Source organism: Canis lupus, chromosome 13 (assembly GCF_003254725.2).
Source record: "Canis lupus dingo isolate Sandy chromosome 13, ASM325472v2, whole genome shotgun sequence".
In the NCBI taxonomy this organism is placed as follows: Eukaryota; Metazoa; Chordata; class Mammalia; order Carnivora; family Canidae; genus Canis; species Canis lupus.
This window is the reverse complement of record NC_064255.1, coordinates 40,142,574-40,158,138: the sequence shown is the minus strand read 5'-3', so window position 1 is coordinate 40,158,138 and position 15,565 is coordinate 40,142,574. Positions and strand designations below refer to the sequence as shown.

Sequence of the window (15,565 nt, the reverse complement as noted above, 5' to 3'; positions counted from 1 at the left end):
TGATATAATAAACGTCTGAGTAGTTGAAGCCAAGTCTAATAGTCTGCTCTGTGGCTTGGAGCAGAGCACATCCCATATATTTACAAATAATTCCCTGATTAGTGTTGAAAAGCCCAACAACTCAATCCAGGCCGTGACTAAAGAAGAGAAAGAGTCTACCTCTGCCCAGAAGAGGCAGGCCGGGCTCTCAGGACAGAAGGCGTTGTACAGGAACATGCAGACTCAAGGCCCACGGGTGGCTGCTGAGCTCAAGGTCCGGAGCCAAGGCTGCCAAACACGAGGCCAAGTAGTCACAGGAACTTAAAACTACAGAATCCAAGACAAGGACCCAGCTCGGGGCCCAAGCCAAGAGAGGACCTCAAACAGAGGAATTGGCCTCAGGAAAACAGGTGCGTGTGGCAGGGGCTAAGCCAAGTTGAAAGGCAGCAGCGGAGATTTCCCGGAGGAAGTGAGCTCAGCCAGTACAACGTGCAGGAGCGCGCTGCCTTGTAAGGAGCAGCCCAGGGCTTCCCAGGCAGCCCTGGTTTTATTTATTTATTTATTTATTTATTTATTTATTTATTTATTTATTTTTATTCATTTATTCATTTATTTATTTTAAAGATTTTATTTATTTATTCATGAGAATACACAGAGGAGAGAGAGAGAGAGGCAGAGACGCAGGCAGAGGGAGAAGCAGGCTCCACGCCGGGAGCCCAACATGGGTCTCGATCCCGGGTCTCCAGATCACGCCCTGGGCTGAAGGCGACTCTAAACTGCTGAGCCACCCGGGCTGCCCCAGCCCTGGTTTTAAAAGATGTCATGAGAGGAGAACGAGATCCCTATAGGATTTCCAGAGTTCAGATGTCCTGTCTCGGTCCTCCAGGAAGCTCTGAGTACTTAACCGTATTTTACAGTAACGATGAGTTTGTCTCCCTCCTAAGAAAGAACTTAGTTCCTCTAAGGACAGAAGTCATGCTTTATTCATCTTTGTGTCTCATTGCCTATCCGAATACCTAGCAATGACTGTTCTAGAAGGGCCAATGGCGGGCTCCCTAAGACGGGCCACTTTGGCATGAACATCACTGTAAGTAATCAGTGTAATCAAAACCCATTGCATGAGGTGGAATAGCTCTCTTCCTGGTCTTCAACCACCGGAACCTATGCTGGAAAGTAGAGCCCGTTGCAGGAAAAGAGTCATTAACAGAGACCCCCACCCTTTACCCAAGACACGTACATATCTGTTTAACAGGGCACTCTTTGGTTTTCAAAACGCCTCCCTTCACCTTCTTGCTCATGGCCTGCACCCCACTTTGCATCCTCAGATCCCGCCCCTCTCCTTAGCTCCGGGTTGCCTCACTGTCCCTGGAATGTCCATGTCTGTGTGGATTCCCTGACACACACCAGGAAATCTGATCGTCTCCTGTTAATCGGTCTCCTGTCAATGTGATTCTAAGTCTAGCTGGAAGGACCTTGTAGAGCAGAGGAAAGTCTTCCTCCCCCAGCAATTCACAGTTGTTTAGAAGACGGATGATAGGGGCACCTGGGTGGCTGAAGTGGTTAAGATCCAACTCTTGATCTCAGCTCAGGCCCTGACCTCAGGGACACGAGTTCAAGCCCTACATTGGACTCCATGCTGGGCCTACTTAAAAAAAAAAAAAAAGATGAATATTAAAAATATAACAATATTCACTGAGCACTGACAATGTGCCGGGCATTGTGCAAAAATGGTTTCATAGGAAATCATCACAATCATTATCCTGACTTCAGCAATGAGAAAACTAGGGCTTACAGAAGTTACATAAATTTCCCCCAGTAAACTTACCCAAGAAATAGCAGACTCTGCATCTGAAACCGGGTTATTCCAGAGAATAGTGTTCTTATCCCTTCATGGAGGGAAAGAGAACACAAAAATCATTTAAGACACTACTGAGTAATTACAGGATTTGTCTCTTCTTTCTCTTTGCAAAGGAAAGTGGGGATTCTTAGGAACTCTGGTTTTTTCTTGCCCTTGGGATTAATGGATAGAGCAATGTTTTCAAGAGCCTGGACGTTAACAAGATGAAGCTGGGTAGTTCCAAGAATTGGAAAAAGTAACAGTTGGGCATTCTGAGAGCGAACTTACGTGAAAGTGGAGTAGGAGAGCAAGGTTCTCATCTCACGGAGCCGGAGCCGATGCATGAATCTCGCTGACACAGGAGGGTGAGTAAAGCAATAGAAGTTTATTAAGCAAGGATACAGGAAAACCTCTTGGGAGTGAGGGGATCCCACTGAGGGCTTTAGGGTTGGGCTTTTATTGGAAGCCAACCAGGGAACCTAAATCTTTTAACATCTCTATTGACATCACCATTGAGTAAGGACTAGCACTAACACCTTCAATGGCTTACTTCCTTTTTAGGGTCGGTAATTCTTTGTTGGTCACAAGTAGTTGTTATCACAGGACCCCACCTCTGGCACCTGGGACAGGATGGTCCAGCTTGTTTATCTCTGGTTTCATCTCCACATTTTTGGGATTTCTGTGAGCCTGACCCTATGGCCCCCTACCTAGCCCTGCCTACCTAGCCCTGTGTGTCCCTTCCTCAGAGGGCCTCCTAAGCTGCCTGCTGCATCAGTGGAGAATCATGGGGCTGAAGGAGCAAAGATGAAGATGCATACACCAGATCCAGGACCAGGATCATCGCTAGGTTTTCTGGCCTCTTATAAACCTGCATGTCCTGCAGGTCACAGTGGGTAGGAAAAGAAGCCCCAGTGATGACTAGTGTAGGATTTCCTGTTCCCCCTGAGACATAGGAGGCAAATCTTTTGTTGTTTTTAATCTAGTATGGAAAAATCAAGTCAAATGATGTTTCCAGCAGTGGTAGGTTATGCCTCACATTTGCACCTCCAACAGAAACAAGGCAAGGAAAAGAGAGAGGAAGGGATGGTTACGCAGGCCGAGTGGGCAACTACCCAACTTCCAGCACAGACTTTGGGCCTGCTTCAGTCCTCATAAGCTCTCACCACCAAGTCGCCCCTTCAGGTGAATAGTTTCATCCCCAGAAGCCTTAGAGATTCGAAAAACACTTCTTGAGAAAGCCAACTTGTAACAGAGGCAGAAAGCACCAGCCGTGAAGGATGCTGAAGAAGGCATGAACTAAGAATAACAATAAAATATTATATAAAAACATATATTACATATATATGGTATATGAAAAATCCCCCCATTAGAGAGAAGCCCTGACAGCTGTGATTAATTAAGAGACTCTATGATGCTGTGTCTCAAAGTTCCATGATTTAGTGTTTTGCATGATTAAAAAGACAGGTGGTCACCGCAGGAAAAGGTGGCAGGTTTATCTGGGTTATACCCTCGTAGGAGATTTCCTAATACCTTCCTTTGCCTGACAAATGTGCCTAATTTTATGTTGTCCTAGAACTACAGTTAAAAGCACGATGTCCTCAGAAAGGCAGATATTCAGCCTTCAGGCTCCTCCACTGTGTTTTAATTGTGAATGAAGTCCCATGTCTCTAGGAGCTCAACACCATGGAGTATTGATCCAGTTGACTCCACATACAATATCTGTGCCATAAATACAAGCTATCGGTTTCCCAGAAATCACAGTTATTTTCAGGAGATTGTAGGAATTTGGATCCATGACCCCCTAGGAAACAAATTACTCCCTTCCTGAACAAAGTCTCTAGCACGGTATGAGTCATGTGTAAAGATCATCATCAAAGAGCATCATAAAGGGAGGCCCCCGGAGCCTTGTGAGGCTGACACAGTTTATGGTACAACCACTTACACATCATTCGTTTCTCTCTTTTTTCTGTGTTAGTAAAAGATGACTAGTTTGTATTTATTAGCTTCTAATTCTTACTAAAGTACAGCTTCTACTTAATTGGGATGCTTTATTTCCTTTAAGTTCATTTCTTTTTACTCGCTTCGTATTACTCCAGGCTGGAGCACCTAGGTGGTGCCTCTCAGGTCATGACCTCAGGATCCTGGGATCCAGCCCCACATTGAGCTCCCTGCTTGGAGGGGAACCTACTTCTCCCTCTCCCTCTACCCCTCCCCCTACTCATGCTCTCTCTCTCTCCCTTTCTCTTAAATAAACAAAACCTTAAAAAAATTACATTATTCCATGCTGATAATGTGCATGGATATTTTGCATTATCCATGGATAATTATCCACTAATTATTAATTATTGGATAATAATTAATTATCCATTATCCATGGATAATTTGCATTATTCCATGCTGATAATTTGCCATCATCAAAATTGTGTCCCGTCGACTCCATAAAGTGCTAAGGCACAGCTAATTACAAGATCAGAGTCCAAGAGGATTAACATCTGGGACTAACACAATAAAATCAAAAAAATTTTAATATAGACTCCTGTAGGTAAACACAGGAAAAAAATTAATGAGTGTTATATTACATAAAATAGATTTTTTATGGGAAAAAAATTAATGAGTGTTATATTACATAAAATAGATGTTTTATTTAGTTTTAAACTCATGGGGATCTCTGTGTGGCCTAGTGGTTCAGCGCCTGCCTTAGGCCCAGGGCATGGTCCTGGAGTCCCAGGATCGAGTCCCACATCAGGCTCCCTGCATGGAGCTGGCTTCTCCCTCTGCCTGTATCTCTGTCTCTCTCTGTGTCTCTCATGAATAAATAAATAAAATCTTTTTTTTTAAAAAAAGAAAGTTTTAAACTCATGAATCTTTTCACTGAGAAAAGATGTTTGAATGAGTCAACAAGCCAACCAACCTCACACCAGCGTGATGCGGCCACCAAAAATACTAATGTAGTCCTAAGCTATACTCAGTGGATTTGAGATGGCCTTGTCTCTACCCTCGTATGATCAGTTTCAGTAGGTCCAAGACCCATAGGATGGGGAGACTTGAATCCATGTCTTACAAAAGACTCTGAATCTCTTGTCCCTAGACTCTGTAAGAGCTTGACAGGGATACTATAGAGAAAGTTCAGGCATCCAGTAAATGGTTGGGTACTAGTTGCTTAGTAGATAAGAACCCAAGCTCTGAAGTCCAACTTTGTATCATTTACCATAGTGTGACTTTGAGCGAAATCCTCAGTATCTGTGAACTTGTACCAGTTTGCTCCTGCTGCTTATCCAACTGCCCCAAACAGAGTGTAATGCAACACTAAGCATTTATTGCTCACTCGTGAGTCTGCAGCTTAGCTGGCACCAAGCAGATCTGGGCTGAGCTACGCAGGATTTGGCTTCAAACTGTTGGTTGGTTCCAGGTCTGTTCTTGTTTCTCTCACTGTCCTAGGACCAGCCAGCCTCCTGCAGCATGCCCTTTCCTTGGTGATGGAAGGGGTGCAAGAGGGAAAAGTCAACTATTGCATGGGCCACATCTATTCCATCCCATTGTCCAAAGGGACTCCTGTGGCCAGCACTAAAGTCAAGGGCTGCAGAAGTGCACTCCCATCCCTGTGTGGCCACAGCAGAAGTGTGCTGATATGTAACACACATTGGAAAAAAATGTCATCTACCACAAAGCCTCAGTTTTCTCATAGACAAAATAAGCTTATTGCATCTACCAGGTGTGGCAGGCAGACTAACGGCTGGCCAGAAATGCCCATGCTCCAATCCCCACAACCTGGGACTATGGTACCTTATACAGCAAAGAGTGTGCTGACAGCTGTCGAAAGAAGATGCTCATGAGTGAGTCCTGGCTCTGCATCAAAGGTCACGTGCAGGTGAGCACAGCTGCCCTGCCCGCATGGGCTGCTTCTGGGGCACTCATGAGCAGGGCTAGCCCACAGTTTGTCCATGCTGACCCTGCTCTAGTCCATAACGCCCACGCCCCAATCTCTAGACCTGCCAATTCCCCCTGAGCTCACACCCCATCCAACTCTTCCCCCTTCCTAAATTGACCCTCATTCAGCCTCCACCAGATTGGCACTCTTTCTCCCTGTTTGATTTCCACTGACTTGTTAGAACACAATTCCCCTCCTCCTTCTCTTCTGACCGAAACGACCTCTTGCAAATCAATAACCTAGCTTTCACTACTCTATCCATTTTGTGGACTAGTCAAGCTTTTGGACTTTTCATATAATAAATAATAATAAATAAATAAATAAATAGTAAATAAATAAAATAATAAAAATAAATAATAATAAGATCTTTAATTCCATACAATTAGTTACATAAAAGGTGCAAAAAAGGGGCAACTTACTTCTTCCCTGGCCTGACTATAGGAGGAGTTAATCAAGAAGACACAACCATCAGCTGACAGGTAATCAGAGGCTCCTCACGCCATCCCTGTCCTTGGAATGTGTGCTCTCCCTCCCCGCCATTCTACAGTGGGAGCCATTTCAAGGACGTAGCCTGAGAGAGTGAAGTGTTATTGAGGTCATCCGTATAGCATTTGTGACGGAAGCCAGCTAAGGCCTCTATACAAATATTTAAAATTCTGGCGAGTATGGAGCTCCACTCATCTTGTGGCTGCTCAAGACAAGCTTCATATAGAAGTTCCCTTGCCTATTAAACTTGCCACCTGCCAATCAGGAGTGGCCTGCCTCTTTCCCTGGTCAATTCCTGGCCTGCAGGTGTGGGAGGTGGTTTCAGATTTCACCCAGGAAGGTCCAGAGGTTTCGAACTAATGCTAATTTTGTTGTTTGGGAATCAATATAATAAGGAATACTCCTTCCATTTGTTCTATTAGCTATGAGGGAGAGTTACATGAACGCAATGCGCATCTATCTCTTTCTTCCAAAAAAGATGTTCTAAGGCATAAATAATTTGTCAGAAATTAGGTGAGATGACAAATTATTGCAAAAATAAAATTGAGCAAAAGAGATCCTAAATATTACTTGAATAGAATTGGGTACATGAACCAAAGTCCCTAGACAAAAATTTCTGTATGACATTTTAATCTGTCTATAATCTCTAAAATTCCTTCCAGACAATAGTGATTAAGGATTGATATATTTATATAGTGTGTCAACTTATAGACTATTGAATGTTTATATTGCTTTTTTTTTATTTATTTATTCATGAGAGACACACACACAGAGAGAGAGGCACAGAGATACAGGCAGAGGGAGAAGCAGGCTCCATGCAGGGAGCCTGACGTGGGACTCTATCCTGGGTCTCCAGGATCAGGCCTTGGGCCAAAGTTGGCGCTAAACCGCCGAGCCACCCGGGCTGCCCTATATTGCTTTTATATAAAATTCAAAGTACTGAGTTTGAGAGAACAAATGCAGAAACTCTGCAAGCATGAGCAGGGCCACCCAAAGGATGTTTATCTAGTCCTGCTATTACACTGCTTTCAAAATGTTTGGAAACATCAGATGCTAATTTCCTAATTTCGTGGTCACCATTAGCTGGCAGTAAGACTTCATTAAGTGTTTTCAAGTCATCTTATAGAATCTGTGGGCTTGCTCAGCATGTTGTCCTAAAGTCAGAATTCAGGTAAATTAATGGACTGACCTTCAAGCTTCCACCAATTAAAATGCCACGGTGATCCTATGTGCTGATGATACAAGTGCTCTGATGAGTAGGGGAGAATGAGAATTATTGCAAGGAGATTCACTGGACTAATGAGGGAAAAGTTGTAGCAAGATCCATGGAACTTGGATAAGTGCTCATGGTTGAAGTCAGTGTTACTGACTTCTGGAGCCTCACAAGATCAAGGAAAGAGTCATTAATTATACAGATTACCCTTTAGTTCTTGGGCCTTGAGATGGCCCTCAGTTAGAAAGCAAGCAAGAGAGGTTGAAGAAAGGAATACAATAAAATGATGATCTAATAAGAGAAAGACTAAATGGAGGAAAATATAAGCATCAGAGAAATGAAGAATGGGAAACAGAGGCTATTTAGGCCAATTGGAAAACAGAGAAGGAGAATCCTCTGGAAAAAGAAAAGGAAGTCGAGTTTTGTATCTGAATTCTTGCAGAAATCCCTTTATACAACCATTCACAACAGACCACTGACTAGTTCATGAAGGCAGGCGTTGGGTTTCACTTCTCACGTTATCCAGCTCAGCGTCTGCTCCATAATCGATATGCAATAAATGGTGATTCAAAGAATGATCGAATGAATATAGAAGATAACCTACAACAGAAAGAATTCAAGGGAGCAAGCCCCTAACACTTCACCATGTAAAAGCTATCCCTAGCTGTAGAGACCAAAATGGAGCCCCTGGGGTCAAGCAGGAGCCTGTGTCAAGCAGGGACCCATGCCACGCAAGGACGCTGGCAAGTAAGGGCACCACAGCTTGGAGCCAGCTCGGGGCCAGCATCAGCCGATGGCCCAGAACTGATGATGACGAGCAGAACCAGAGGGGTCCACAGGGGCCCCAAACCAATGCAATCCCTTTAGAAAGGGAAGTATCTGAGTGGCAAACGGTCCGGCTCTTGAGACCTGACCCCTCTGTGTCTGACCACTTAAAAAACACAACTGCTTAAAAAACACAACTCCATCCATCTCTGGACAGAGTCGAGATCCTTCACTGCTTGACCAGAAGCAGCAGTAGGTGCCGAGAGCTGACCCGGACCAGACCGAGGCCTTATCCCGACTGCACACCCACGGACTGACGTGACCTTTGATTGGTTAACTCCCTGCACCCTCCTGTCACCTTGTTTGTCGTGTGGCTTGTCCTCTGTCCTGTTGCGTGTGCCGTGTAAGAGGCCGAGCTTAATCACATGGTGAAATGCCACTGAGTTTGGAATCCCGAATATGCTCTATAATTGAGACTTGACTTTGCTTAATGACTGAACAGAGCTGACCCTATGGAAAGACACAGATGGCACCGTGGGCCTTCACTGGGGCTCAGGACACTATCGTACACGGGATATCTCCAAACCCAGAAGACATGGAAAAGAAGAAAATAACCATCGTGTAAGAGAACATCACCATGAACTCAAAGAAAGAATATTTCTTGAGGTCCTAACAGTATCAGTGCCAAATGTTGTGGCCAAGAGTAGCAAAGTGTTGGTATGCGGAATCCAGAATCACCGTAACGCGCTTCTCCAAGCCCACGTACGCCTTGTCTGCTAACCTAAGTCCATTGGTTTGAAGCAGAACTAACCCCTTTTCCTTGAGGTTTCAGTGGCCTTGAGGAATAAAGGAGCAGACTCTCCTGGGAGCTAAGGTGGCCCGACACCATTAAAAACAGTTGCCACTGATGCTAGCAGGCCTGTTCAGGATCGCGTTGATAAATGATTAATGCCTGAGCGTCAGCTTCTCCTGCACGCAGCCGTCATTTCCCAAGCTTTAAAACCCCCTGCCTTTGCCTGAACGGAGAAGATGGTCTTTGGGACTTTAGACCACCATCTTCCCAAGTTGAGGCTTCCTGAATAAAGCAACCTGTCACTTGTCTATCGAGTATTCATTTTGAAGAGGTGAGTAGCCGAAACCAGAGTGTAGAACTGGTTCTCTGTCCAGTAATAACGAGAACTTCTGGTCCATCCATTTGCAATTCTTTAATTGTACATAGAAAATATATCAGCTCATTTCTGGTGCTTCTTTTCCTGCTTCTGGGATAACAAATCACCTAATTTCTTTTTTTTTTTTTAATTTTATTTATCATGAGAGACACAGAGACAGAAGCAGAGACACAGGCAGAAGGAGGAGCAGGCTCCCTGTGAGGAGCCTGATGCAGGGCTCGATCCCAGGACCCCGGGATCATGACCTGAGCCAAAGGCATCACAACCTGAGCCAAAGGCAGATGCTCAACCACTGAGCCACCCAGATGCCCCACAAATCACCTAATTTCGTAATGCAGTTTCTTGCATCATTTGGAATTGTACCCAAAATTCTAGTTTCTTGCTACTTCCAGATAGCTAAAAAAGGCAATATTTTCATTATAAAATGCTTATTTTGATAGAATTAGAATAAGAATTACATAAATTACATAAGAATTTTTCCTGAATCAATGGTATATTGGATCTGTAGCAATGTTTCATACACAAAGAAGATGCTCAAATTATTATTAATAATGTACCACCTCATAAAGTTGCTATGAGAAATAAATGTCAATGCACATAATTAATAAGAACAGTGTACTCTGTATTTAATCAATATTTAGTATTGTTGCTGTTTTCCAGTGTGATCCAAACAAACCACTAGGACCAAGGAGTAATAAAGAGCATCACATTGTTTTCACTGGAATATTATTCTATCGCCAGGATAATTCTAGAGAGAGTGAACCAGAGATGAATAATAATAAGGACCGCCATGAATTCCCATTAATCATCCAACCTAACGTTAGTGAACAATGCTGAGCAGGGGGTCTTCCTTGAGCTAACCCATCACCACCTTCCAGTGTCAACCCTCGCAATCTCAAAACAATTTAGTCAAATGATGTTATAGAGATGATAAGTTTTGCTAATTTTTAAAAATACAATTTAAAACTGAGGAGAAGCTATTTAACTCTGCAGAAAAACCTTTCCCAGGTAAAGATTTGAACGTTCAATAAGCAATAGATTTTATTTTTTTTATTTTTTTAGCAATAGATTTTAAAAGCTGTTAACCAAATACTGAAGTTTCAAAAGACTAAATCACAGTTATGATATGATTAATCCTGAAATTTGTAATTATAACGTTTCAAAAAGTAAGGTTGAGTCTTCCTGTATATAACATTGTACTTTTAAAAATTAAAAAAGCTTAAATAGTGAAAGGCAGAGTTGTCATTTTACTAGGCTTTGGGCCAGACACTTGATTTCTCTGACAGTTATGTACAAACAGACATTATTAATAGTCATTTTCCTGCTTATTTCACAAAAATCCTTGGTACAATCAAGCAAAATAATGTATGAGAAAACCCTTTGCAAAATGCAAACTGTTCTGCAAATGCCCGATTATTTTTATTTTACTATCTTGAGGTGGTAAAATACTCATAAATCTAAGAACATTAATCACAGATATGCATATAAATACAAAGATGAGAGTTACATGTTTGAGTTTTTAGAAGAGAGCCAGCAAATTATAGTATGTAGTGGAACATATTTTCCTGTTTTGCACCTATTTTTCTCTAATATGATAGTTTTAAATTTGTAAAAAGAGGGAATTAAAATTTATGGAAATTACAGAAAAAGATTCTAACCTAATATACAACAGATTATATAAATTTGAAGATAGGGTCAAGACAAGATTACTGATACTTAATTACTACTTGAAACTTAATCCCAGAAGAAAAAATTTGAAAAAAAAATGACCTTAATTATCTGCATCATTGACCCACCCCAAGAAACTGTGGAAATACATTGCTACTAAGGTCAAGACGTATCTCAAATCTAATTATGCATTGGGTGGATGAGAGCTATGAGCTATATAGTGGTTTTGTAATTTGTCTTCCATGAAGTAACTCATTTTAAAAAATAAATTAAAAAAAATTTTTTTTTCTAAATTTTCCAGTTACGAGGTGTAAAGTCATTTATCAAGGTAGGATGATCCTTACAGCAGAAGATCTTAAAGAGAACTAAAACAGAACACCTACCTCGGAATGTACTGATAATTTCAGGAATCATTTCTAAGCCAAACAAATGATAAACTAGGATACCAGTGGAAAACAAGCCTGTCACAATATCTTTATTTATCTTTGCCTCAGGAAAGACCCTTCTGGTAATCTCACAGGATCAGAAGAACATATAGAGATCAATACATACTTTCTTTGTTTTCCTCTTAATTATTGAAGACATAAAGGACATTAAGGAATATTTTTATTAACTCTGGTGAACTGGATGAATTTCCCTTTTACACGCTAGGTCAGTGCTTCTCAAACTTTAGTGGATGCATGAGCAGCCTGAACAGTAGCTAATAAATGCATATTTCAGGCCATAAGTAGATCCCAGGTTTTCAGATTTCCAAACCAGCCTCTCTTTAGCATTATACTCCTGTCATTTCTAGAAGAAATGGAAAAGCCCACAACCTGTATCTACAGAGCCATAATCTAGACCAGTTGGAGGCCTTGAGTGATTCACAGATGAAACCGTGAACCACCCTCTACAAGCAAAGCCCACCTAAGAGTCCAAGTAACTTTTCTCTCTTTCCCTTCTGGTCCATCACTACCCTCAGAAACCTTAATTAATATCGCACATCCTCAATTACCCAGATTTCTATAGGGCAAACTAACGAATGAAATAGGAATTTGTTCTAATGTCCCTCTTACAAACAATTTTCTAAATGAGTACTGCTAAGAAGTATAAATGTTCGAGGCAAATAATTTCAATGGTTACTCTGCACAGTTGAAATTTTTGCAAGGTACTTGCCAATATTCTATGCGACAGGAATAACAGAATGAGAAACTCACTGGGGGAGGTCAAGTGATATACAGGTTCTTTGGAAGCTTTTATTTATATTTAGGGTTTCCTTTTGAGTTTCAAGTTGAGTGCTTTAAGACTCTATAGTTTAAAACAGGAAGAAAGACCTGTTTCTTTGATTATAGTTCTTCATTTCCGTAAGACTGCACTGAAACCTTAATCAATATCTAAGATGCCACCCCTCACTTTTTCCTCCCTGAGAGAAATTGCTACATGCCACTTACATCCATCAGTTTGCTGCTTACTTTCCAAGGCATATGGAAAATATGGAGATCCAGAGAAGAGTCACACCTGGTCCTACAACCATGGATGGGAGTAAGTGAATGGTAAGCTCTGCTTTTAGTCCCTGGGGCTTCTCTGCTACTGTATGTTGGGAAACCAGCTCAGTCACCCTTAGGCACATGCCTAAGACATTTGTCACTCCTTACGACATGCTTATCCTTTAGCCAGCAGCAAACATCCAGATAAGCTCTCTATACAATGCTGTGTAGGCTGTATTGCACAACTCCAAGGGGTATCGTCTACAATGATGTGAATGGAGCCCCTGAAAATAGTGTAACTGGCACCTCCTTTAACTTATGTTTTGTCCTGGAGACATCAGAGAACATTCCATGTAGATGATGGTGATGAAACTAATGATGATGGCCAAAATTTGTGAATACCTACAATATGCTGGTGACTTTGCCCACATTATGAAGAAAGAAGGACCAGCTAGGAAAAAAAATTATTAAATGTTAGACTTTGAGGGATCTCTGCCAGTAACCACTACTGTTCTCTTAAAGCAAAGGGTAAATGGAGTGGGGGTAAATTATTAGGAAATAACAGTTTTATTGGATTTTTTTTCTCAAGAAAAAGGGTGATGGAATCATGCATTGAAACATATACAAATAAACTATCGTAATCTAGTACTAACATTTGATTTTGGAATTTCTTTTATTTCCTATGGGTGACTTTCTAGCTCTACCAAGACAAAGCCATAGGGAGGAAGAGTTTTTCTCCTGAAGGATTTGAATATTTAAGGTATTTACTCATAGATAATAGTTTTGGGGGGAGATTTGAACAAATTTAAATCACAGTACTAAAACTGATGCAGTAGTTTTGTAAATAACCCTCCAGATCATAAAGCAACTCAAATCACAATTCAACTAAAAGCTAAATTAATCACAATAATTGCAACATTTTTTTTAAGCTTCATTATTATAGAGTCTTGTTCTACACTTTGGTAATAACGATTTCCACATTAGGTGAAACACAGAGGCTACTAAGATGATCTCAACCTAATTGTCACGTCTGTAGAAATCTATACAAGATTTTTTCCAACCTAGTCATATATAGTCATCAGTGTCTAATGTATGATTCCCCACCCCCACCCTCAATCAGTGAAATCTTTCATGGGTAAAGTCTATATCTGAAAAGAATCTTTGATCTTAACTGTTTTTACCCTTAGATTTCTTTGTTTAAAATCCTGGTGATGTGATCTTTCCGAACACTTCCTTCAAAATGAAAAATAATCAAAAGCCTTTGGTTAAAATCCTTTCTCCCTACCACTACTGCATCCTTATATAATGCAGTAACACTGAATAATTCATCAAGGAGATTTTATTTAAATATTGAGAATAATATAAAATGGTATTACAATGAAAAATATTGGTTTGCTACCTTAATGATAGTGATTATGAATTCTATTCTTGAAAAAAAATGAGGCCCGTTTTCAACAGAAAATCATTTTACCAATGCTTCCGGGCAATTTTGAAAATTTGTCTAAACATTAGATCATTGCCAAAGGCCCCAGGACCTGAATGATACATTCCTCCATTACTGTGCAAAATCTATCACATTTTAAAGGCTAATGTTTTCACTATAAAATCTGGATCTCAGTCTATATATTGATAGAGGAATAACTTTTTCAAGAGATTATTCTTATGGACACTCTAGAGTTCTTATGGGCAAATGAATAAGGAAACGCACCTCCAATCAAACCTGCAACCTCCAAAGCAGTGGGGGAAAGTCAAAGCTCATCTTTACAGCTTCATGCCCTTCCAACCGAATCCAATGCCGCTGAACGCAGCACTCAGTCTTCTCTGGCTTAAAATCTATACAAGTGACGATAAATGCTAATCTGGGAACTCGAGGGTTATAAACCAGAGATGAACTTCTAAATTGTGCTCTGATGCTTTGAACACTAAAGTCCATCTATTTTTCTGGGCCAGGAAACAGATGCATTTTTTTAGTCAGAAAAGACCATTTAAATGTTAGAAATTTGGCTTTGAGAATCCATTTAATTTGCTAAGCATAATGACCCTATTTTTAATCGATGGCCGTTGAGGCAATACCTTAGATGGAGGAGTGACTCATGAAGTATGCAGGAGTCAAGGAACAAGAGAGGCTTGCTTTCAACTGGAGGGCAGAGAGGTATCAAGAGGGTGAGTTAGGAACAAAGGCCGGGATGAACAAAGTGCATTGACTTACCTGCAGGACTTTGGCCAAATTGTTAAATAGAGCTTGGCCGGCACTCACTTTGTACTTGACGCCTCTGACTGTGCCATTTTTGCTTAAAATGTTGACTCTTCGTGTCCCAAAACCCCTCTCGCTGGCAGCCCTTGCTAACACCAGCAAGTTGTCCTGGTCGTTCTCATACTCATCACCCTCCGATCCTATGTGGCCATTCTGCTGTCCGTCAGGCTCGCTCAGTCCATCTATCCCACAGATGCTGGCACATTCAGAATCCAGAGAGCCGGATGGCTGCCCATCTTCATACACCTCTTTCAGAACCCGCCCGCTGTGAGAGGACGCGATCCGAAACCGGACTTTCCGTGGCCTGTCACTTTGTGGCTTTATGTCCCTTTTTAGCATGATCATGTCCATCCATGTAAACAGTTCATATAATTCTGGATCCCTTGTTATCGCAACAGTCCACTTGCCACAAGGCAATATCACAGCTTCATTTTCATGACAGCTGCACCCACACGAAGCTAACATCGAAAGGAAAGAAGATTCCTGAGAACCTACAGTGCATCTCTGCTATTAATAATGGATGTGTGCGTGTGTGCTATGGTTACCTTTAAACTAAAACCTGCAAATGATCCCAGCCTTTAAATATTAAATAGCCATGGTGGACTCTTTACCAGGACGAGTGCAAGAAAGTGGCACGCAGTGAAACAGAAAAATAAGTAGGGGGCAAGGAGATGAAAGACATGAGCTTTGAAGCCAATGATGAGTGTTGAAAAGGATCTTAGCAGAAAAGTATTTCTACAGTTCACTGTCCAGAGTGGGGACCAGAGATAAAATGTGGAATCTAATGTGTAGGATGGGAC

At 41.5% G+C, this 15,565-nt stretch overlaps 1 protein-coding gene across 1 annotated transcript in view; it reads right to left on the bottom strand.

Annotated features, from left to right (window-relative positions):
- The window catches only part of GRXCR1 (glutaredoxin and cysteine rich domain containing 1), a 115,250-nt gene extending 100,137 nt beyond the window's left edge, over positions 1–15,113 (bottom strand). The window contains exon 1 of the mRNA XM_025451021.3: positions 14,721–15,113. Coding sequence (XP_025306806.3) covers positions 14,721–15,110 — 390 coding nt within the window. The 5' untranslated portion in view covers positions 15,111–15,113. The remainder of the gene's footprint in view (positions 1–14,720) is intronic.
- Positions 15,114–15,565: the final 452 nt, after the last annotated feature.